Source organism: Micrasema longulum, unplaced genomic scaffold (genome assembly GCF_059751315.1).
Source record: "Micrasema longulum isolate JH-2025_06_02 unplaced genomic scaffold, ASM5975131v1 h1tg002312l, whole genome shotgun sequence".
Lineage (NCBI taxonomy): Eukaryota > Metazoa > Arthropoda > Insecta > Trichoptera > Brachycentridae > Micrasema > Micrasema longulum.
In genome coordinates, this window is record NW_028279464.1 from 129501 (window position 1) to 156054 (window position 26554).

General features: G+C 32.0%; 1 protein-coding gene across 1 annotated transcript in view; it reads left to right on the forward strand.

Annotated features, from left to right (window-relative positions):
* LOC148272506 (uncharacterized) overlaps positions 1-26554 on the forward strand; it is a 184456-nt gene that overhangs the window by 108406 nt on the left and 49496 nt on the right. Inside the window, exons 8-9 of the mRNA XM_088239953.1 lie at positions 7444-7566; positions 10369-10471. Coding sequence (XP_088096079.1) covers positions 7444-7566; positions 10369-10471 — 226 coding nt within the window. The remainder of the gene's footprint in view (positions 1-7443; positions 7567-10368; positions 10472-26554) is intronic.

Sequence of the window (26554 nt, forward strand, 5' to 3'; positions counted from 1 at the left end):
AATTTAATTTATTATTTGTTTTTATTTTATTATTATTCATCTTAAATACCATTTTTAATTTTCTGTGTAGATAAATTCCTCTAGATTAAGCATTTTTGTTATTTATATGTCAATTTTTATTAGATTTATATTTATAATTTTATTTTAAACTCGTAAAATTATAAAGCACCATTTGGTAGCAGATTTATTAAGATCTAAATTTGTTGACGGAAATTAGGAAGTCTAGACATTTACTGGGCTTATGACCTGTCATTAGTTGGTTTAAGTAGCCACTTTGCACACTGTGTAACATTCACCGTTCTGCCTATGCTTAAACATCCACATTTCCTTAACTCTTACATCTGTTGACTGTTCAAATGCTTGCAGACTGGCTGGATTTTCTCCCTAGGGAGTTATTCATATTTAAATTTATTTCAACTGAATGTTACACAGTGTGTAAAGTGACCATTTAAACCAGCTAATAACCGGTCATAGGCCCTGTTAATGCCTAGACTTCCATATTTCCTTCTCAAAAATGTTTTCCCTCTCTGTTGAAATAAACTTAAATATGAATAACTCTCTAGGGAGGAAATCCAGCCAGTCTGCAAGCATTTGGACATACTCAAACATCATGTGAAAATTTGTCTATAAATTTGAAGTATTTTTGTCGGTAGGCAATACGAATATGTCGTATGTCATTAAAAATGTTTTTTTTTAAATTTTATGAATGTGCGAAAATTCGATTTTACTTTTTTGACAACTGAGGGTAAATATGCTTACTTCCTATTGTAATCAGGGCCCTGCCTTGGTGATAAACTGACCGCCCCTGTCTCATACTCTGACCAAACAAACTACTCCAGTCACGATCGCGAACGCGAACAGATACCTCGCCTTGTGCTAAATACGGTTATCAAAGTGACGTCATATTATATCGATTTACATCTAAACGGAGACAGATAAGAGCGAAGTGCGGATGCATAGGCATATACAGGGCTGAAACATGTCAATAACTAGTGAATTTAGTGCCGTTTGATTATAAATATTTATTTTATTTATTTATTTATTTAAACGCCTTTTAGGGTTTTACATGTTTTACATACATATATACAAATAAAGACAGACATGTATTTTACAAAGAAGTAGCAAAAAATATATAAATGATTTTTAAAAGAAAAAGAAAAATATCAAAAATATCATATTTACATATTAGTATTAAAGTGGAAAGAACAGAAGTGCATTTTTAAATATGAAGACAGAAATGCATTTTACACAAAGAAAGGAGCAAAAATAAAAATGAATTAAGAAGAGAATGAAAAACAAAAATTAAATTTAAAAAATTTAAAAAATCATACATATTAGTAGAAAATATATGAGGATACATAATAATACATACATATATTGCAGAGGAGAACAGGAGTACATTTTTGCGTATAATTTTGTATTAAAATAATCTTACAATTATAAGAAGTTAGAAAAATACTTATGTAGAATACATATATAAGTCAATAAACGATAAACAATTGAAATCAACATAATATTATTTAGGTATTACAATTTAAAGATAGTAAATTGATACAATGCCTTTTAAAATTCAAAAGTATTATATTAAATATACTCGTATCTACGTCATTCGCGTATTCATTTGCAAATGTATGAATTCTCCTTATTGGCGAGTGTGCACTGTAGTTTGTTGTAGATACATTTACATATAATAGTTTATTAAATCGGGTAACCCGGCCCGGGACTAGCAAATTAATCAGTTGTAACAGTTCGGAACAATCAAATATTGAATTTAATATTTTAAATAAAAATAACAAATAATTACGTTTTTTTTCTATTTTCTAATGTTTGTACATTTAAATATTTATTTAAGTATGAGTAATTAATATCTTATACTTATTTCATACGTGTATGACAACGCGTACCGACAGCGCTTTTCAGATACTGTAGGACAACGGAAATGTTTCTGGAAGATAATGTTCCTCTTTTAGACTCTCTCCTGAAATTCAGGATCCGTTGCTTTCAGGCGAGACTCGGAAGAGTTAGCCAGCCAAAGTGAAGTGGTTGGACTTGTCAAGATTAGCCTGTTACGCCAAAAACGTTAATTTATTTTTTTGGCACAAAATACGTTTACATAAAAACACTTTGAATGGACATTTTGTATAAAAATGATTAACACACTGATGTATAATAAATAGACAACTCATTCCCATACTGTCTACATGCGTTGCCTTTAACATTTTTTTAAGATTGAAAATCACAGTACATATGCAAAAGATATTTAAATACCGTAATTTGTTTGAGAAGGGTATAAATATGGAAGTCTAGGCATGTACAGTACGATGGGCCGATATTTTTTCTTCCGATTTTAAATTAAAGTGGTCTAAAATGTTGCCTTTTGTGTTACTCAGAATGCAAAAAATATCAAAAAAAATATTCGATACTACTTTTGGCCTTCAACCAGAGCTTGAAATGTTTTTTTTGCGCTAAACCGGTCATTTCGTATTTAAGTAAGAAAATCAGTCCAATTAAATTTTATTATGTGCATGAAACCTTATTAAATAAGAGTACAACAGAGATAAAGAACATTTTAGAGAAGGTAATATAGAATTCTAGACATCTACAAGGCTTATGACCTGTCATTGGCTGGTTTAAGTGGCCACTTTACACACTTTGTAACATGACAGGTCATAAGCCCTGTAGATGTCTCGCATTCTATATTACCTTATCTAAAATGTTCTTCATATCTGTAGTAATATATTAATATTAACCGCTCCCTAAGGAGTTGAATCCAGTCCTTGTCTACAAAAAAATGTTCAAACTCAAAATATTGTTATTAAATAAGCATCTAAGGGCGTGAGGTGCTCTTTGTTTTGTAATAAATTGGTAACATTGTTTTAATGAGCCATTCTTTTCGTCAATATTAGCCAGGCGCTCAACGGAATCAGCTCCGCGGAGTGTAAACTTTTTGCATTTCGGTAGTTTTAAACGTGTTAGAATTTGTTATGTGATTAAGTTATATCTATAAAAACAAAAAAATAATTTTATCAAAATAGATAATTAACAAAATATTCAGACTGTGATTAACTTCAAACCTCGGTTGAGGGCCAAAAGTATCGTGGAATATTATTTTAAATAATTTTTACAATGTGATCCAAAATGAAACTTTTTAGACCCCTTTTACGTTATTTGCGGCGCGGCGCAGAACTCAAGCTTACGGTAACAAAGTGTCCATAGTGACCGCGTGGGCGCGGCAAGAACTCCCCAAAACGCTCGCCACTATGGCCAATCACTCAATTATACGTCATTGGATTAACTATGGAGTTATATCAAGAAATTAATTATTTTAAGTTTCCCTACATAGTTCTAGTGAGTAGTAATAACTATCCTCGCTCTAAATCTATCCTGTGACTGTTCTGTGATACGTATTAAGCTGGAGAGCAGAAAAGTATGGATTACGATGACCTTTTATTCGACGAAGATCTAACCGAGTTTGACCTGGAGCAGTTGATTCTAGAAGTTGACTCGTTTTTCTTCGAACAAGAAGAGTAATGGTTTTTCATAATATTTTTTATCTTATTTTTTCCGTGGCTTAGTGGTTGTAGTATAAGCTTGTTTTTTTATTATTTACATATATAAAATTTTTGAACTACAACAGGCCAGGCAGCCCAGTTACAGTGGTGAATTAAAGCATAGAACACCCTGGCTTGAGAAAATCTCATTCGATTTTTGAGTTCTCACCGGGAAACAAATCCGGAACCGCGAGTCAAGTATCTTATCCATTGCACCACGGAGGCCGCCAATTAATTATTGATTAAAATAATTAGATTTTTCTGGCCCTTTGCAGATTAAGTGATAATACACCAATCGCAGCGTATCTTAATAAAAAAATATTGATTATGTCCAAATGCTTGCAGACTGGCAGGATTTCCTCCCTAGTGAGTTGTTCATATTTAAATTTACTTCAACAGAGAGGAAAAACATTTTTGAGAAGGGAATATGGAATTCTAGGCATTTACAGGGCTTATGACCTGGCATTGGTTGGTTTAAGTGGCTAAGGCCAATAACCAGCCAATGACAGGTCATAAGCCCTGTTAATGCCTAGACTTCCATATTCCCTTTTCAAAAATGTTTTCACTCTCTGTTGAAATAAATTAAAATTAAAAAATATAAAAAAATTGTTACGTGATGGTTAGATGATCAGTCTTACGCTTCAGGTACTAGTGAAGGGACTGGTGATAAAGTACATTGTTTTTCTGAAATTAAAAAAATTAAAATTAAATATATATCTTTATATAATCACTTTATTAAGCGACCTTGAGGTATTATATTACGAAAATGGCGCTATATAAGTTATCCATAATAATAATGTAATATTCAAGTGTGAAAACACCCTTTTAAATAATTTTTTAATTTTATTTTTAATAGTCTTTATTCAATAAAATACACACATTATTACAATATTAATACATTATAAAAAGAACACAAAGTATTGAAAAAATATTTTGTCCCGATATACTATTAAATAATAGTTTGTCATCGGGTGCTCAGTCATAAGTTTTAATTATGAATCAAATAAAAGAGTACAGTCATAATACTGTATACATATAAAATTATGAACATATATTATTTTGTTTGTGATGCTTTGAAAAATTAAAAATATTTTTAAGAAGATAGAAAAGAAAAAACTCAACGAAACCAGATAAAATTATTTAAAATGTTTTTTTTTTAAATTGGAAAATAGAGAAAAATAGTTTAATTAAAATTAAAGGATAGCCATTTACTTGAATATATTTAAATAATGTGTGTTCATAAATGTAATCAACACAAGATAAAAAATAAAACAAAGTAATTAAAAAATTTCAATTCATATCTACTGAATTTTTTTTCTAATAAAAGTATCTATTCAAATTAAGATTTAAAAAATGTACATAAAATAAGAAAAAAATAAAAGAAATGGTTAACCCAAGAAAATAACAAAAATGTATACGATGATAAATAAAAATACTGAGTTAAAGAATGTTTTACAAAAAAAATAAATCAGTAAAGTAACGTTCTGTCTACTTAGCACTTTCGTAATAAAAACATAATTTTATTTTTATTATGACATGTAAATATATATGAAACTTAAGACAAAAAATATTGAAGTAGCGGATGCTGATAAATGCAACCAAAAGAAGATCAAAAATGAAAATAAAACAATATGAATATAAAAAATGTATATATATCTGCAAAACAAACATTTTAAATAACTACCTTTTAAAATTAAGGTCTAAAATATGTTAGTAAAATAAGAAATGGAAACGTTAAAACGAAATTAGTAAAAATGTATTTAACGAGATATAATGTATGGGAGCGAAGTATGGAATTGGAAAAATAATTATAAAAGTAGGTTGAATGCTGTCGAAATGCGATCCCTCAGGCGAATGTGTGGTAAAACGATGTATGATAGGTGCACAAATGTCGAGATCCGTGAAGTGTGTAAGGCTGAGACATGCATTATTGACAGAATTAAGAAAGGGGTGCTGCGTTGGTTTGGACATGTAGAGCGAATGGACAGCGAAAGAACGGCTAAAAGGATCTACGATGCAAATGTTGATGGATGCAGAAAACGAGGAAGACCGAGAAAGACATGGCACGATCAAGTCCATCAAATACTTGAAGATGGACATGTCAAAAGTAGGAATAATCGGCGTGCGTGCATAAGAAGATGTATGAATGTAGAGGAAGCGAGGTCTGTATGCCAAGATAGAGTGTTATGGCGTTCTATCCTCTCTGCCTACCCCTACGGGGAAACGGCGTGATGGTTTGTTGTTGTTGTTGTTGTTGTAAAAATTCTGATAATGCGAAAATTTAACATAAATAATAAATCCGTATAGAAGCGTTCTGTCTTCCTACCGCTATATGAAATATTTTTGGAACAATATAATCCAACGTACGTTGTCCATATTTATTTTTAAATTTTGGTACGACTAGGCCATCAACAGATGTAAATCTTGTTAGATAGCTGTGCTCAAACATGTCTGGAATCGAAACCGAGACCTCTTGCGAGGTAGGCGACAAATAAAACAATTTCACTAGTTATTGTTTTCAGAGTATTTTTTTTTATCTCGATTCGTCTTTTGTTAATGCTTTTTTATTATTTTTACCAAACATAATGAGGATTCGTGACGATTCATTAGTTCAGTTGTGTTCAGTGACGTTTTAGAAAAATCGTGACCCTTTGTTGTGTCAGTTGGAAGTTCGATTCAATCTATCGACTTTTGTAACCGTGGGAAAATTGGCAAACTATCGAACATTTTGAATATAAATTTAAAACCAATACAAAGTTTACATTCTATAATACATGTACAATAAACCGATATTTTTTTCTCTGAATTTTAAAATTAAAAGGCTCTTTAAAGTTGCCCTTTGGGTTACTCGGAATGCAAAAAATATTTAAAAAAATATTCGATACTACTTTTGACCCTCAACCAGAGCTTGAAGTTTTCGAAAACGTCGATTTTTGCGCTTAACCGGCTGTCATTGCGTATTTAAGTAAGAAAATCAGCCCAATTAAATTTTATAATGTGCATTAAACCTTATTAAATAAGCGTCTAAGGGCGTGAGTTGCACTTTGTTTTGTAATAAATTGGTAGCATTGTTTTAATTAGCCATTGTTTTCGTCAATATTAGCCAGGCGCTCAATGGAATCAGTTCCGCGGAGTGTAAACTTTTTGCATTTCATGTCAGTGAAGAATTTACTTCCCTCTTTTCTCGATCCGATGAAGTGCATTTGATGTACTTCTAGATTAGCTTCTTTCAGCACACAGATTCTAAGGCCACCCGATCCCAGAGAGCTCCTTCGGGGGCAATGAGCTATTTTTCCGTGTGTGTGGGCATCGCCAAGGAGACTCAAGTCCTTGGATGCGGCCTCTCGCTGATGTCTCCTCGATACTGTTCGAAAAAGACAACGGCACGTCGGACTCATTTTGGCCAACTGAAATCGACAAAATCAACGTTACGCTGTCCCGTTTTCTGCACCCCAAAACTGAAACGATTTTGATGTTTTTTAAGCCAAATGATTAGAATGAAATTTTCTGTGTTACTACATTTTCCGTTTTTCATAATTATTTATCATAATGTATACCATACGTCCGAAAAGGGCAGATAAAACTGAATGATTTTACGGGTTTTTGGATGGTCCTAGTTCCCATAGTAAACAATTTATCAAAAAAACAACGATAGGAACACGAAAATAGTAATATCTATAATGTGTCTAAAAATCATTGCTCTAGTGTTATAATCCAGGGAGAAAATGCGGAACTATGTTTGTATGAAGAAAAGTCAGACCGTGTTTCTTCCTAACTACTTCAATTTGATCGTGGCACGGTTCCTTACAATATGGATCGACTAAACAAAGGAATGAACAAAGTCCTCATTAAATGTATTTTTTAACTAACTGTATATTTTTTCGTTTTACAGTGGGCCCCCTTCAACCGGTACCCAAATCGCGCCCTCTGAGCCCCCAGGCCTCAGGCGGAGCGCCACGCAGCCCATGGCGGCGCAGGCCCTCTCCCAACACTGCAGCGGCGGCATTGCCGAAAGGTAAAACAACCGTTTATCTTTAGTTTGTGGAGGCCATATGATTTATCTTGGGAGCTGATAAGAGCTAAGAACGATGCACTACTTGTGTGTTCAAGGATTATCTGGTGTTCAAGGATTATCTGAGAAGACTTAAGCTTAATTTAAAACAGTAATTACAAATAAACTGAAATATTTAACCTATGTGTCCAAACGTAAAACATAAAAGTATTTACGCCCAGCTAAATACTTTTAAAATGGTATATTATGCACTTGTTCAGTCATGGCTTTCCTATCGAATAATTGGGTGGGCGTGAGCGTTTAACAACCATATTTAACCATTAGAAACTGTTTAAAAATTATATAAAAAGCTTATCTTAAAAATAATGCTTCACAAAAATCGCACTTTTCCCTCTTTCTAATTGTTCCAAGAAGCTAAACTTTTAGAAATAAGACAAATATATTGTTTTCAATGTTTAAAACATATATTTTAGAACCAAAATGTATTTACTAGTAATTCGAATAGATCAAGTCAAAGAAGGAATCGTGTGCTAGAAATACCACATTGTAAAACGAGGCTAGCACAGAGACGCGCATAATTTATAGGCCCAAAATTTTTTAATTCTTCTTTTACTGATGATATTTCATTGATATCACACTTTCAAAATTTTCCTCCTTTTGAAAAACACGCACTGTCCTGGATTCAAACTAAAGATATTAACTTTATTTTTTCTATGATATATTTTGTTGCGGATAAGGAATATTTGAATGTTTTTTTATTATTTTTTATCTCCTTTTTTAATTACTATACAATTAAAAAGTACCTTCTAATCTTTTACAGAATATTTTCTCTTCTCTTTCTTATATTACACAAAAATATTATACCGGTCTATTTATTTTAGGAGCAAAAATTCATAAACATTTCTTGTATACCCACGAACAGGCCATGCCTTTGTGGAATTGTTTTGTTTGCTATTTTTAATGTTTATATGTATTTCATTGCTATGTAATTATTATTTCTTTTTTAAATACTCTGTTTTAGCTCTTATATTATGTATATTGTAAAAAAAACAAAACAAACAAAAAAAGTATCAATATTATGTTAATAAAATTTGTATAAAACCACTCACCGACTTATCTGTCTACCGGTTTCGAGACGTAACCCGTCTCTTCGTCAGGACAACAACACTACACCAACATGCAAAAAATTAAAACAACTACGCAATGTATGGAGATTTTTTACGCAATGTATGGAGAATAAATAATATGGAGATTTTTTACATAAAGAAGGCTTTGAAAAATAATGTCCCATTAATTAATAATCAAGTAACTTTCCAATATAGTCCATTATTCGATATTTCATTGTAATGGTCACCCTACCCTCCCCCTCCCTTTTTCCTCCTTTTCCGATTGTTAATCCTTTTGAAATATTAGCTTCATAAGTCATTAACCCTCGGTGGTGGCGTAGTGAAGCATGTGTCTAACCTGCATGTCGATTTTATATTTTTGCAAATCTACTATGGTGAAGGTGTGTAGTGGTATTTGCATGTTGGTGTAGTGTTGTTGTCCTGACGAAGAGACGGGTTACGTCTCGAAACCGGTAGACAGATAAGTCGGTGAGTGGTTTTATACAAATTTTATTAAAATAATATTAAAATGTTGGACCACAAAGTTAATGCTTTGAATATTAATAATAAAAAAAGTATTTATTAGTAAGTTTTATATGTTTAATAGTCTTACGTACAAAATAATAAAATATTATATCGAAATCATCGTAATATGGTGCATAGGGAAATACATCGGTACACCAAGTCGTTGGTGATACTGAAATACCGCGTATCAATTTATTTTGTTGGCAGGTGAACAAAAAAAGTGTTATGTTGATATATTGCTTACGATTTTAGTCAAACAAAAATAACCGCTCAAAGGCCCGTGATTCGAATCCCACTCTGCCCCAACTTGATCCCCATTTTCTAAAAGTTATTTATTTACAACTCGTTGAAAATGGGCTTCAAAATGAAATATTTGGGAAATCATAAAAACACAAATATTTATAATTAAAAAAAAAAAAAACTGACAGTTATGTCAGAATTTAATTATACTTTGCCATTTACTTATTTCTCTTTCATGTTTTAAATAGGCTTTTAAGAAAAAAACAGGCCACCTCAGAACGATTAAAAAAATTCAAATGGATTTATTTATTTGTTTATATATACGCCTAATGGGGATTTTTAAGGACATATTTATACATAGAAAACTATTATAAAGGAAAGTAAAAAGATACAATATTATGTAATAGACTTGGTGGGAGTAGAACCGGGAGAGAGGTGTTTATAATTGAATTTGATTCAGTGATCGTTTGAAAGAAGACAACTTGTTATCAAAGAAATCAAGACTGGTATGTTTGTTGGCAGACCTAAGAATTCTGGGCATAGGGGAATGAAAACCATAGTAAGTTTTGTGTCTATCAGTATGAAAGAGTTAGTTTTGTCTGAGGTTTCTAGTTAGAATATTTAATTTTATTGAGCTCAGTAGTTTAGGCGCATCAAAGAGTGATTGTAATCATAAATTGTTATCAAAGCACTGCTCGAAGGAACAAAATTTTTGTCACTTGATGAGTATATGTGTTCCATGTGGTACTAGACCTGTCGGTACATACGGATGTACCTTCCGATTTTTTTTCCTTTTGTTAGGACCCTCAAGGAGATTCAAGTCCTCAGATACGGTGTTCGGTACCTAGTGGGCAAGCTGAATGATTTATTTGAAACCGGGAAATCAAAACAAAGATTTGTAGGAAAATATACAATGTTTGTATATATTTTTTAGGTTGGCAGCCCTGCAGCAGAGTGGTAACAATGAGTGGAGAAAGAGGGTAGCGAGGATCAGCCCTGACCAAGATGTCATCACCGCCACGAAAAACAAGATCAATGTAAGTTTATATATTTTTTTATAATAAAATTATGTTTTATTGTTCTCTATAGTTTCCAGGCACCTCTTCAGTACTCTACAGAGAATCATCAGACTTGTTAACAGTAATCACGATCTGAATTATTGTTATTGTAATTTAAATAACTATACTAATCGATTAAAAAATTAAAAATAATGTGAAATGAACACCGTCATCTCATATTATTGACCTATACCATATTCGGCACGTCTCCTCTATATGTGATAAATGGACTTTGGAAAACTATTAATATAATAACAAATTTATGTAGTAAATTACTGCATAATTTTTGCTGTCACGCTGCTCGAAACGCCGGCAAAAAGAATAATATAATAAATACACGGCCCAATATCCCAGAAAAACATCACAAGTATCTGAAAGGCCGTGAAAACCTGCGAACCTATTTTGACGAACTTTTTATAGTTTATTCGCATCCAACTGACCACCGTGACTTGGCGTTTTGAGTATACACAATTCGCAAGCACCGTTCGCTGTCAACTTTGACTGTCAGTCTGACGTCAGACGCGACATTAGGGGTGGGCCGTGACATTCCGCCATTTCCGGATCGCGGGATCCGACCGGCGACCTTCCACACCCCTTCGCGTGTCTATTTCTATCCGAACCAAGCCTCCAACATCTAAATAATTACTATTGACGGATAACATTTCGGGAACCTTTTAGGGAGAAACGCCTTGTGATAACTTGTTCGAATGTTCTCTAAAGCGGTGTAACTGTTCGCGTGATTTAAAAAAATATTTTTATTATTTACAATAATTATTAAGGAATGTGCAAATCTAGGTATTTACAAGGCTTGCCTTATTTATGTGATCACTTTAGATACCCCGTGTAAAATATATTTTGCCCGTATTTATGTACATATCGTACCTGAACGATAATGATGGCACAAGAACAAAATTGATGTATTTGAGTTAAAAACGCAGAAATGATCCCGAATAAATTTGTTCGATTTATTAACGTCATAAATTCTTTCAATAATGTGGCCTTAAAAGCCAAAATGTCAATGTGGTACTATAATTTTTCGCTTGAACTTAGTAAATAACAGTGGCAAAATTAATGTTATCGAGGGTTCCGATTATAATGAGAAATTAACAGAGTATCTCCAACTGTCTATGAAGTTAAAATCCAATTTTTCTTTACGAAAATGCACCTAAAAACCTGCAATTGAAGATATTTCAAGTAAAAAAATGAATAGAACAATGTTTGAGTATGTCCAAATGCTTGCAAACTGGCTGGATTTCCTCCCTAGGGAGTTATTCATATTTAAATTTATTTCAACAGAGAGGGAAAACATTTTTGAAAGGGAATATGGAAGTCTAGGCATTTACAGGGCTTATGACCTGTCATTTGCTGGTTTAAGTGGCCACTTTACACACACACTGTGTAACATTCACCATTCTGCCCATGTTCGAACATCCACATTTCCTCAACTCTTCCATCTGTTGACTTTTGTGAAGTAAAAGAGCTGAAACCTTTATCACGTGGGTGAGATTCATCAGGCTGAACCAAATCACCTACTAGGCAACGCCTGAAAACAATTTTCTAATTTTTATACTTCTTCTTTTACCAGGTAATAATTTTAAAATGTTTGAGTGTGTCCAAATGCTTGCAGACTGGCTGGATTTCCTCCCTAGGGGGTTGTTCATATTTAAATTTATTGCAACAGAGAGGGAAAACATAATTGAGAAGGAAATATGGAAGTCTAAGCATTTACGAGGCTTATGACCTGTCATTGGCTGGTATAAGTGGCCACTTTACACATGGTGTAAAATTCTCCATTCTGCTCATGTTCGAACATCCACATTTCCTCAACTCTTGCCTCAAGCTTAAAGTGGCCACTTAAACCAGCCAATGACTGGTCATAAGCCCTGTAAATGCCTAGATTTCCATATTCCCTTCTCAATAATGTTTTCCCTCTCTGTTGCAATAAATTTAAATATGAACAACTCCTTAGGGAGGAAATCCAGCCAGTCTGTAAGCAATTGGACATACTCAAACATTGTTAAAGTTTTATATCTAAAACAATTATATTTTAAGAACTAACTTTGTTAAAAAATCACAAAGACAAAGTCTATAAATATAATAAATCATATACCAATTAAATTGTAATGATTGCGATTCAATCTACTTACACTGGAAAAACTTAAAGAAACTTTAATATTTGAGTAAAAGAACACTTAAGGTGCCTAAATAATAATAATTTTTCTGAATTCGCAAACCATCTGATAATCTGAATCTGATCTAAAAATAATCACAATTTCAATAAAGACACTGGATTTAAAGTACTTCATGTTAAAAATAAAATATTAAAATTAGACAACTTGGAAATCTTAGAAATTAAAAAAGTGATCAATAATAAAAAGAAAATAAGTTTGACATCGACTTTTCCAGATATTTACGAATAAACTTCGTAATAATTAGTGATCCATTCGAATCATGGAGTAAATATACTACATTGTAAACTCTTTATCATCGGACAAAGTAGTATAGTTAATAAAACAAAATAAGGTGAAAAAGGTAGAGAAAAAAAGGTAGAGAAAAAAGGTAGAGAAAAAAAGTAGAGAAAAAAAGGAACCTGTATAAAATACAATCTCATTAGAATATGATATCTCTCTCTACAAGTTTATTTAAATAAATTAAACTAAAATACCTAAAACTCGAGATGTTGTTAAATTTAAGCCAAATTTTTATAATACGCTCTTTAAAATTTCATGCTATACGTTATGAGAGTCGTTTTATCTTTGCATTATACACGATGGATGCTCTTATCTCTACGAGTCTCGTAGAACAATACGAAAACGATACGAACCTTAATGCGCGTGCGCGGAAATCCGAACGTTTGTAATTGGATTGTACTCAAAATGAAGAGTAGTATCCAGATTTCAGCGTATCCAGTGAATGCTATCAAAGCCAAAGAACCTTAATATTTAGTACGTTGTTGAAGAAAATACGCGTGCGTATATCGGTATTTTTATTGAAACTTTTGCTTGAATTTGTAAATCGCGTGCACTCGAACATTTTCTGATGTAATTTAAGTAATGGTTGTAATTTTTTGATTATATATTTTCAAATTTTGTAAGGAATGCGCCGCATCCACTGTATGTATGGGCCAGAAGGCGCCTGACACTTACGCCGCTTTTCTCTCGTCTCCCTGAGATAATAGGTGTTAATGATATAAAACTGTGCGTACGCGATATTTACAAGCAGTTTTACTCCCGAAAATGTTAATAGTTATGACGATAGACGCGCATGACGCCGTCCACGCTCTCGCTTTACGTCAGGCTGGCTATTTGCGGGACCAGTTTAAGTAATCTTTAATCGCGAGACCCAAACTTGCGTTCACTTACCAAAAAAATAATAAACATCTTTCGGTGCTGCTGTTGCTGGAGAAGGAAAACAGAGCATCTTTCCTCCTCCTCATCGGTTAGAATTTTTTTTCCACCCATGTGAGTCTGTAATGAGGAATTCCCGCCCAACCCGGAATTAAATTTTAGAAATGTTTTCGTGTACACGTGAATATTAAAAAAATTTGGAGTAGGATGAAATATCTCAAAAACGCACGCAAAAATAAATAAAATAGGTTAAAAATAGTATTCATTTTAAAATCGTAAATAATGACGCCACTCCTTATATCTACGTGTAGTATTTTCGGTTTCCGCTTTAAAGCCCCCGCACCTTGTAAGGAACGTTTTGACCATAGAAAAAAAAAAGTATAATTTGTATAATTTGACATTTCAACCAGAGATTATGTCAACTTTCTAGGTTTTTCTAAATCGAAACGTTCGTAAAAACAACCATAACATAGAAATGAGCAAACTACGATCAACTAAATGAAGTAATCAAAGCAATATTCCATAGATTCTTGTCAGTTTTGTTATTGGCTGGAGAAATACAACTTACCGCGGTCAGTGAAAGTAAGAACGCCAACCGTTTCATGACGTCATTACTGAAAAGTGACAATCTGATTACAGTCATTTGGCGCGGTATTTGATAAATGTAACTTTAAAAAATCATATCTTTGTAAATAACGCACAAAAAAAATATGTGTATATATATATTTGCTTAGTTAAATAATACGCTAATAGATTTTTTTTTATTAGAAAACAGTGAAATTCCTCATTGTTCCGTAAAACAGAGATCTGGAAATTGGATGAAACATCGCAGACATTTCATCTACTGTCAATCGGCGGTCTTCACGAACAGTTTCGTCGATTTCTCGCACCAACTCATGAACTCATCGGTCGCAATCGGCGGTCTTCACGAACAGTTTCGTCGATTTCTCGCACCAACTCATGAACTCATCGGTCGCAATCGGCGGTCTTCACGAACAGTTTCGTCGATTTCTCGCACCAACTCATGAACTCATCGGTCGCAATTGAAGGTCTTCCACTCCTTTGCTCGTCACGAATATTAGTTCTTCCTTCATTAAACTCGCGACGCCACTTACATACGTTTTGAATTTAAAGGAAGTGAGATCTGCATTCAAAGGAGTTGCATCTCATGGAATTGGCACTTATGTCTCAAATAATGTGCAATAAACTAATGTATGTAAATGAATAAATAACGTACGTACACGTACGACTTTCGCTCAAAAAAATTTATCTTTTGTCGCCCCAAGAGTTTTAAATGTCCCGGATGAACATATTACGTTCTGAAAAACGAAATTCATTTTCAGGAGTGGTGTACAAGTTTGGATTTTGTCTAAGGGAAGAGATCATTGCAGAAAACTGCTGCGAGACGTTGCATAAACGTATATATTATGTACTATTGACTGTGTTGTCCTAATATTTATCAAAATTTATGTTTATGCTATAATTTATATTTTTGATAATCTTTAATAATATGCATTCCTCTACTTTCCATTATGTTGTATTCCAACTCAACCCAGGGCTTTTTCATAGAGTTAAGAATACGTTTTGTCAATTTTTATTATGTGTCTTCTTATGATTAAATAAATAAAAGACACTGTGATTCTGCGTTCTATCCTTTCTGGGTACCTTTGCGATAAATAGGCGTGATGGTTTGTATTTTTTTTTCAACCGCTGAAACCAAGCGAGTATACAAATTCTGAAAAGTCTTATCGTTTGAACTGTTACCCAAGGAATGCGATACTCGATCGTACATTACTCATATGATAAGTTTACTCGCGTTCTGGGAAAGCAATTATTGTTTTAGTGATGTGATCAGTGATCGTACTGTCCATAATGGATCATGTTGAAGAATGGAACGCGACTAGCGCAATGCGCAGCTACTTTGCGCAGTTGTAATCTTTTCCTCATCTTTCATAACAACATCGCACAACTGGTTCGATGCGGCTACAGACATTTTTTATATATTAATGCTAATATTAATAATAATCATGGTTTGTTTATAAACAAAAATTATAATTTATTTATCTACTACGTACATACTAAGGTAATATAGATTTCTCTGGATTATGTCTAGTGTGCCTAACTAGGTACAACCTGTTTTAAGGTAGACATTTTTATGCAAAAAAATTAAATAAAATGACTACTTCTAGTTAATTTATAATAGAGTTATCCAATATTTAAATATACCCTTTATTATTTTGAATGTTTTTGAGTAAATCTTCCGATTTTTCTCTACCTTAATCCAGTAACCATTTTTTTTTACAAATTTATTAAATATAATTCGGGTCATGCGTTTGTTATGTTCGGGTAACATATTAAATATTTTGGGGCCCAGAAACCTGATTTTTTTGCCCGAATTCAGAGTTTGTGGTAGACCCCATGACCCATCCTCTAGTTTGACTTCTGGTAGTGTGGGAGTGTTCCTTTTGGGATTCGGTAGAATAATTTGCTTTAACAAGCATATTTTTTCTAGATATATATAATTGCTTTATATCTAATATACTCGTATATTGGTGTTTATATTGCGCCCTTTTTTTTCCAAATTAATAAATGGGCACCGGAAGTAAAAGAAAAATGTTAAAAGTTATGCGTCATTCGAAAGAAAAATTTCTGTCACACAAGATGTTGTCTTTGCTTTTACGTTACTTTTATAATTAAAAAAAAATACTCTTTCATATGAAAATACACATTACAGAAAAAATGACTTATTCATATGAAGATATACATTACAAAAAAAATTACTTATTCATATAAAGATACACATTACAAAAAAAAATTCTATTCATATGAAGATACACAGTGAAGTTAAAGAGCTGAAACCCTTTTTTATGAGGGTGGATTCATCTAATTGAATTTTTTCACCTACATACTAGGCAACGCCTGAAAATCTCATTTTTTCAATTTCTTTACTTCTTCATATAATATATGTAAAAAGTATATTCTTTAACTATTCTTTATGTAGAAGATATCTTTGTATGCATAAAATCCATAGTAAACTGTAAAAAACGAAAATACCCGATCCGGTGAAAAGTTTGTAGGCCCATCTTGGATTCCGTCATGCCAACAATTATTAACATTCGGTGGGAAACATTGATTCATTGAACGCCTACCCCGTAACTTATTAGGGATCAATAAATTTGGTAATTCAATTCGCTCTATGCTGTCTTTTGATACGCATGCTTTAGAAACTGGTATAAAACACTGCACCGTACGCACTGCATTTTGTAGTTACCTACGTATTGTGTGCGACTTGTTGCACATTATTCATTATTTATCCATCCAATGACTTTTTTTCGATTTTATTTCAAATTTAAAAAAAAAAAAAAAAAAAAAAATGACCGGCAACGTTAGACGAGGACGACCAAAGAAGACGTGGCATGATCAGATAAACCAAAATCTTAAGTCTGGTCATGTCAAAAGCAGACAGAACCGAAGGGCATGTATGACAAGATGTATGAATGTGGAAGAGGCTAGGATTGTATGCCAGGATAGACGTGTGTGGCGGTCCATTCTCTCTGCCTACCCCTACGGGGAAATGGCGTGATGGTAGTAGTAGTAGTAGTTTGAAACGTAATAAAAGCGTCATTACACTATTAAAGTAAACATTTTAATAAAATGATTTTTGAATGCAATTAAAGTCATTATTATAATACCATCTCATTTTTCATCTCTCCTATACGAAATATAGAAAATTTCTTATAGACAGTACGCCTGTTTTACTATACAATGTCAGTAAATATGTATTATTATTATTATATTTTGTACCTTCTACAATAATTTTAGATGACTGTATGTTTTTCTTATTCTTTAATTTTTTTATTTTTTATATTTACTTTATTATTATTATTATAATGTACATATATATTTTATTTGCAACTACTAAATTCCTAACATTCCTCAATTTTTAAATTGCTTTTATTTTGATAACTGATGTAATTAAATTATAAAACTGCATAAAATTATATGTTATTATGTTATATATTATACTCTTATGTATGGGAGCGAAGTATGGAATTGGAAAAATAATGATGAAAGTAGGTTGAATGCGGTCGAAATGCGATCCCTCAGGCGAATGTGTGGTAAAATGATGTATGATTGGTGCACAAATGTCGAGATTCGTGAAGTGTGTAAGGCTGAGACATGCATTATTGACAGAATCAAGAAAGGGGTGCTGAGCGAATGGACAGCGAAAGAACGGCTAAAAGGATCTACGATGCAAATGTTAATGGATGCAGAAAACGAGGAAGACCGAGAAAGACATGGCACGATCAAGTACATCAAATACTTGAAGATGGACATGTCAAAAGTAGGAATAATCGGCGTGCGTGCATAAGAAGATGTATGAATGTAGAGGAAGCGAGGTCTGTATGCCAATATAGAGTGTTATGGCGTTCTATCCTCTCTGCCTACCCCTACGGGGTATGTGTTTGTTGGCGATGGTTTGTTGTTGTTGTAAATTATATGATTTACATCTGTTTTCATTATATACATTCAATCAAAACTTAAACTCATATAATTGTTATTACTTTATACTTAAATTATTTTAATTTAAACTCTTTTATTCCCATAATTATATAAAATCATGATTTACAACCCGCGCTTGCACTTGTGTATAACATTTTGTAATCTCCCACCAGTCTGACGATGTCGGTCACGATGAAACCCAGTCACTGGTAAAATTTATAAATAAAAGTAGAATTAAACTATGCACGTATTTTTATTATGATTATTTTAATTAAAATTCAGTTCCACCAAGAAATATCAGTAGAAAAACTCAATTAACTATAATGTACTTAATGAACAGCTTACATCACGGTGAAAATTTTATACCGAATGTTTTTACAATTTTAGTTTCCATATATTTTTTTTTCAAAGTCTTTATTCAATAAAATATACACATTATTACAATATTAATACATTATAAAGAAAACAAAGTATTAAAATATATTTTGTCCCGATAAACTTTTCAATAAATAATAGTTTGTCATCGGGTGCTCAGACATTAGTTTTAATTAATAATCAAATAAAAGAGTACAGACATAATACTGTATATGTATGAAATAATGAGCATATATTATTTTGTTTTTAATGCTTTCAAAAATATTATAAACTAAACAAAACCAGATAAAAAAGGTTTAAAGAAATATTTGTTTAAAAGTAAGAAAATAGAGTAAAATAATAAAATTAAAATTAAAGAACATCAATTTATGTGAATATAGGGAAAAAAATAAAAACACATATATGTGTGTGCTCATAAATGTTATCATCAAAACAAGATAAAAAATAAAACAAAGTAAATCGAAAAATTATATTCATATCTACAGAAAAAAAAAATAGAAAATTAAAATTAACTATTAAAATTAAGAAAAAAAAATGTAAATAAAATAAGAAAGAAATAAATGAAAAGGTTAACCTAAGAAAATAAGAAAGGTGTATTCAATGAGAAATTAAAAAAAATCGACAAGTTATTAAATAAATGGTTTGGTATATAAACAGTTCATTAAACTGATATGTAAAAAGTATGTTAAAAATAACAAATGTTACATATTGTAAACAACATAATATACGAAAAAAAACATTATCGCCGAGATACAAGAGGCAAGACATTATTGCTGTGTATCTGTGGATTTATTGTTTTTTTTTATATATTTTCTTTTTCTTATATTATTTTTAATTCTCCGTGTTACTGTTGAGTTCCTTTATAAGTAAAATAATAATATTGTTAAAATTAGTTGCGACTGCATCGATCTGTCACTCCGCCGTGTCCATCACGCGCGCGTATTCCCGTTCTAATTTTGAATCCGCGACTCGGCTGGAGCCGGCCGCTTCCCGCCCCGGTAAGCGTACCTAATATTATGACTTGTCGCACGCCGCGATTTCAATTTTTAATTATTAATAAACGCGTCCAGTGCGACCGCCCGCACTTTTTCCGCGCTTCGTTTCCGATTTCCGATTCAGTCTGACGTCGCGCCGGTGGCGATCGGCACCGAATCGCTCATCCCTATTTTTGAAGTCGCGCGGAATTCGAAATATTGCAACACGTTCTAAGTTTGTGCTGAGCGAACTTTTTTCGCGCTGTTCGAAGTTTTTTATCTATGCACGCTGTAGCGCCCTGAAATTACATTATTTGTTCATTGTTGCGGCATTTACTCAAATATTTTTTATTGTTTTTAGGCGGAATCCACTTACCTATTGATTTATGTCAATATTTATTCTGTTTGTACATATAATATTATCGAGTAGAAAATATTAAAGTATGAACAATTACATGGCTACTGATCTTTAATTAACCGGTTTAAGTGATAATTTCATATTTCTCATTTGACGGCCGATATAAGCATATTTTTTTTGCTTAAAACATTCTGTATAAATTTAATATTTATAATCAAAACATTCTTCTTAAAAAACAAAAAAAAAATCGTAAATCCATAAAAAATATTTTATCAATTTTTCAAAAATTATGTTTAAAGGAAAAATAGTTGTATTTATTTTTAAAAACTAAAATTATGGTTTCATAACTTTCCTGTCAAATTATTAGAACAAGTTTTACTTAAAAATGGTTTGTCTTTATATGAGTACCAATGTAAAAAAAATTAGTTTGAATTTCAATATGCCGGGTTGTGGTCCTGTGGCTAGTGTCTCGGACTCACGGACCAAAGGTCTGTGGTTCGAATCCCACTCTACCCCGACTGGAAAATGGCCCTCAAAATTAAATATTTGGGTAAATCATACGAGTAAGAACGCATATATTTCTTTTTTTAAATTTTTTTAAAATAAATATTTTAGTTACATAAAACTTAAGTAGATGGATGTTTTGTAAGTTTGAAAATGATTGTTTTTATCAAATATATATATAATTTTTTTAATGCCCCGGTTTTGAAAAAAATACGGCGTTTTTTAAAATGGCAGTATGATTGACTTATTTTTTACCAGATTGACTTGTTTATACAGCCTTAAATATAAAAGGTAAAAAAAAACTCAAATTGCAAATAATTATTTTTTTTACATACGGAATCTATGACGAGTCGAAATGTATTAATACAATTGTAAAAGCAATTATTCTCGTCACTAGTTTAGGAACTAACGCGTACTGGAATAACTCGCTGACCACCGAACTGCGGAAGTCGTCGACATGTAAACGCTTGAACATAATATTGGGACATTTTTTTAGTTTGCCTTGAACTGATTTCGCCTTTAATAAACTGTCACACTAATATTATTTTTAAATTAATCGCAGTAATTGAAAATTCATAGATTTATTATTTTAGCAAGATAAGCGTCGAAAATGAAGACAAGGACATGTTTTAACATTTACGAAATTTAAAATAACTTCTAAAATGGTCAAATCTTTTAATTACTCGCACGGGGTGGCGCAAGGAGACTAACAAACAAACAAACAAACAAACAAACCATCACGTCGTTTCCCCGTAGGGGTAGACAGAGAGGATAGAACGCCATATCACTCTATCTTGGCATACAGACCTCACTTCCACTACATTCATACATCTTCTCATGCACGCACGCCGATTATTCCTACTTTTGACATGTCCATTTTCAGGTATTTGATGGACTTGATCGTGCCATGTCTTTCTCGGTCTTCCTCGTTTTCTGCATCCATCAACATTCGCATCGTAGATCCTTTTAGCCGTTCTTTCGCTGTCCATTCGCTCTGCATGTCCAAACCAACGCAGCACCCTTTTTTTGATTCTGTCGATAATGCATGTCTCAGCCTTACACAGTTCACGGATCTCGACATTTGTGCACCTATCATACATCGTTTTACCACACATTTGCCTGAGGGATCGCATTTCGACAGCATTCAACCTCTTTTTATCATTATTTTTTCAAATTCCATACTTCGCTCCCATACATTAGAGTTGGCACTAGAAATCCGCTGTGAACTGCTAGTTTATCCTCCTGCGATAAACATTTGTTTGCTAAAGTAGATTTCAGTGCACCATTCTCTCTGTTCCCGGCACTCACCCTCCTTTCAATATCTTTCTCGTTCTTTCCATCCCTAGTAAACATACTTCCCAGATACACAAATTCTTCTACCTGATTCAAAATATCTCCGTTCACACTGATCTCACATTTAGTTATATTTTCATCCCTTTCAAAAACCATCACTTTCGATTTATCACATTTATAAGCAAATCGCTTTTCTTGCATACATCGTAGACTTTTGTTACCAAGTATTGCAGGTCTTCTTTGCTGCTGGCAAGAAGCGCGGCATCATCCGCATACAGAAGACAGTTAACAGTTATACTTATATGGAGACTAAATTTTGTACTATAAATAAAAATAACCTTTAAATATCTTTTTAATTATTTTTTTTCCAAAAAATTTCTTATAATCAGCATGTTATGTAGTATTTTTATCCCCGCAAAGCCGAGGCTTGTCTGCGGAATACATTTTAGTTTGTTTTATTTGATAATAATATCTTAATTTTATTTGTTAATCGGTACACTCCATTAAATATTTAATAAACCTTGTCTTATGTATGCGTAACAATTAGTTTTTTGCCTTTCCACTTTTTAAAAACTTATTCGAAATCAGTTGAAAAAAAACTCAAGTTTTTTAGATTGTAAAGTGTATTTCCGTTGAAAGATGGCTAAATATTAAATATCCCCTTTTAAGGTTATTTTAAAACAGCTGACACAGTTTCACAAAAAAAATTAACAATCATTGTAAAGAACATCTAGTCAGGACATTATTAACTTACAAATTTGGTTTTGCCCATAATGCTCTAAACTGTTATTTTAGAAACAGATTCACATAACCTGACTTGTTTTTCGTTACAAGTAACTGTTCGATTAAATTTTGTGAAACCGTTTCAGCAGTTGCTTGTACCAGATTTTCTACATACACTGCTTGAAACTCTCATTAAGAAATCGTTTTATGAAACTGTTTAATTTGTGAAATGGTAACTGTTACTTTTTTTCAAACAACCGAATCGCCATCTGTAGTACACACGCTATGTGGAAAAAAATCCTACTTAAATATTTGATGCATTTACTGACATTAGAATTGTTAGGATTGTAAACTGAAATTCTGATTTTTTAGAGCCCATCAAAACTCTTTTTCAAAATTTATAAAAAATGACATATCCTGTCTTGCCATCTTTCAACAGATTTCGTATAAACAGCATTTTTATATTTTAAATCAATCCATTTTTTGGTAAAAAAGACACTATCTTAAAAGGTCGTATTTTTGTGTTTTTTTTTTGTTTCTTTCCGTTTTTATTTTACACTAATTTTATAAATAGTTTTAAAATGATGAAATCCCAAGATTTCAGTCGTGAAGAAAGAGTTTAGTATTAACAGCGTTTTTTTGTTTAATTTGTTCAATTTTAAACGACAACATAAGAAGAACTCAATTCTCCATTTTCTGTTCCAATGTTTCTATAGTGTTCTAAAATATTTGAAAAACATTTTCATTGTCTATATTGCAAAGATAAGCATTTTCTCTTGTTATAAATTAATTACCTCCCGTTAAAAAACATCGCATTCTGTTTCATTCTATTTTCAAAATATTTACATCTACGTATTCCTAACCAGCACATACATATCTACTTGCAAAGTTGGCCGCCAGAGGAGACCCTAAATAATGTTTTTGGTGCTGAATGTATGATACAAGGAGAATATAATATTATGAGGCTCTCAGAGCTAGAGGAACTGAAATTGTTAAAAGTTTTTTTTTGCAAAATGGCTTTTAAATGTTTATGACTGTATTTTTTTTATACAAAGCTAACTGAACCCGGAAATCCTTCGCTGTTTCTAGTTTTAAATATAAAGATATATATTGATAGTAATTATTGTACAGGTAACCCCTTTTACAACACGGTTGATGGATTCCTATAAAATGCCGTGTTATATGAGACTCAAAGATTTATTTTTATAAAATAAATTATTAAAATAATATCACATATCACATATATGTGTCAAATAGTGAAAAATTACTTTTTCAATTTGTTAAATCTTTATTGGGGTTCGAACTGACAGTAGGGTCGCAGTGAGTCACATCTTGCTGGAGGATGTGATTCTATAAAATGCTGCGAACGCCCAGTTTCATTCCACCGGCAACACTACTGCCTAGTCCAACTCGTTAGCGTCCACGTCGTGAACCCCGGGCAACGGGATCACACTCATAACGGTGTGATCGCAGCCGATAACGAAGATGAAAGGCTAAGGGAAGGTAACCCTGACAGAAAATCTACCAGAGAAGGCAACGGGAAACCACTCTGGTCATCTTTTCCCAGAAATCACCACGGCGAGTAAATCAATAAGCAGTCGTCCTGGCTGCGAAATATAAAAGTAGCTCAGAGCCGCGATTCTGTAACTATGTTCCTTAACTTAAGACGACTATTAAGGATCAAATCCTTAGTTAAAGATGTTTGCCATTCTCGATCGAAAATTTGACAGATGAATTCCTTCCGCGAAGGCCAAAGTCCTTAAAACTTTCCCTAACTTAAGGCGCGCATTTTACCCGACGCTAACGCTAAGGATTTTGTGCAATTTTGTTTTGAACAGAAAAGTATTCTTAATACATAGTTCATTTAGCATATAAACGTAAATCAACTTTTTTTGTTACTTTATTCTGTATTTTTGTCATTTTAAATTACTATCTACGTAAAATAATTACTATGTTTTATGCTTTTGTCAAACTTTGTATTTCAATTATTATTTTTTTTGTATTTTTAATTTATCTTTTTAATTACCATAAAAAAAGGACCTTATAATCATTTACAGAATATTTTCTTTTATCTTTCTCAATTTACACAAAAATATTATAACTGTCTATTTATTATAGGAGCAAAAATTCATAACCATTTCTTGTATACCCACGAACAGGCCATGCCTCTGTGAGATTTTTTTGTTTACTATTTTTACTGTTAATATGTACTTAGTTCGTTTTATTGCTATGTAATTATCCTTTATTTTTTCAATACTCTGTTTTAAAAAAAACTAACAAAATTGTACCTGTAACTGGAGTTCTGTATAGACTTAGGGGTTTACTTCCTAAACCTATTCTACTTTCAATTTATTATGCTTTGATTCACTCACACTTGATTTATCTATCATGTATTTGGGGTTTTGCAACACAAAAACTGATCTCAGAGATCCAGGTTCTCCAAAACAGAGCTTTGAGGAGTATTTTCGGTCTGCCTTGGGATACACATGTAAAAGATATATACAGGCAAACCAAAATACTTCCCTTTAAAGTCATACCTATGCATGATATCACCAGCACCATACTAAACATTTTAAATTTCTCAGCTCTTACAAATTTAAAACACCCCCTTAATAACGAGATACATAGCCACAATACGCGTAGCTCAAGAAATCTACATATACCGAAATTTAATTCAACGAAGTTTGGAAAAAAGTCTTTGGAGAATATCTCTCGAACTCTCTATAACAAGCTACCAAGTAAAATTAAAGAAAACAAAATTCGTAAAGTGCAAAGCGTGGCCCTTAAGAATTTCTTCCTAAACCTTTTTATAGAAAACAAATATAAAGGTTATTTTTGACTGGATATTAATTTGATGTTTTACTGTTTCTATTTATAAGAAATTGTGTTTGTTTTCCTTCTTTTTGATTGCTTGCTTTTTAATGGTTTGTTTTATTTAAGGTTTCTCTATATCTGATGTTTAATGCTTTTTAGCTAGGATGTATGTTTTTTTTATTTTATAATTGCATATTTGTAGGATAAAATAGTATTTTTCTTGTTTGTTCTTCATACTATGTACTTTTTGGTTAGGATGTATATTGTATATTTTATAATTGTATATTGTAGTATAAATTTATTAGTCTATCATATTATGTATTTTGTTATAATTGTTATACATTAAACTGGTCCATTTCAGGTTGATCTTTAAATGATGTACTTTTTGTATAATTGTTAGATTTTTCTTTTAAGGTAAGATGTTTGTTTGTAGTTAGGATGTATATTTTTAATTGTATAATTGTTACACTTTAAACTGGCATATCTCTATTGAAATTAATCTGATCTGGTTGATCTTCAAATTTCTATTTGTATGAACTGGTTTAAGATTAGCCAGAAATGCGATGTCTCTTGTAACTCTTTATATCATGTACTTTATAAAATTGTTATATTTTCCTCAGTCCCGGAATGAGTTCTAATAACTCCTGGGAGTATAATGTATATGCATTGTATGATTATATTAAATAAAAAAAAAAAAAAAAAAAATAAATAATGTTGATAAAAGAAACCTTGTAATACCTCATAAAATTGATTTATTGTAGATGTTTACTTTACATCGAGTTTACTTAAGGATCGCTTATGTATTTATATGATTCTTTTCTTATAAATATTTTTTATCAAAGAAATGAACTTTAATCTAATAATGTCAACCACATCGAAGTTTGCATACAATTATAGGTTTTTGACGTACGGCAGTATCATGTTATTATTAACTATGCATTGTTCTTTCATTCTAGCTAGGATTATAGATAAAAAATATTTATATAATGGCTGCAGGATATTTAGAAGGAAGCAAATTCTTTGAGGCCCCATTATAGGCTGTTAAGAGATAGTCAAAACCCTTTAGAGTTGGAGGAACAACAGTTCCAAAATTTATTTAGAATATCTAGGGCCACAATTACTACAATTTTGACTTTTGAGCGTTTATTTCTTACTTCTATGGCTAAAACAG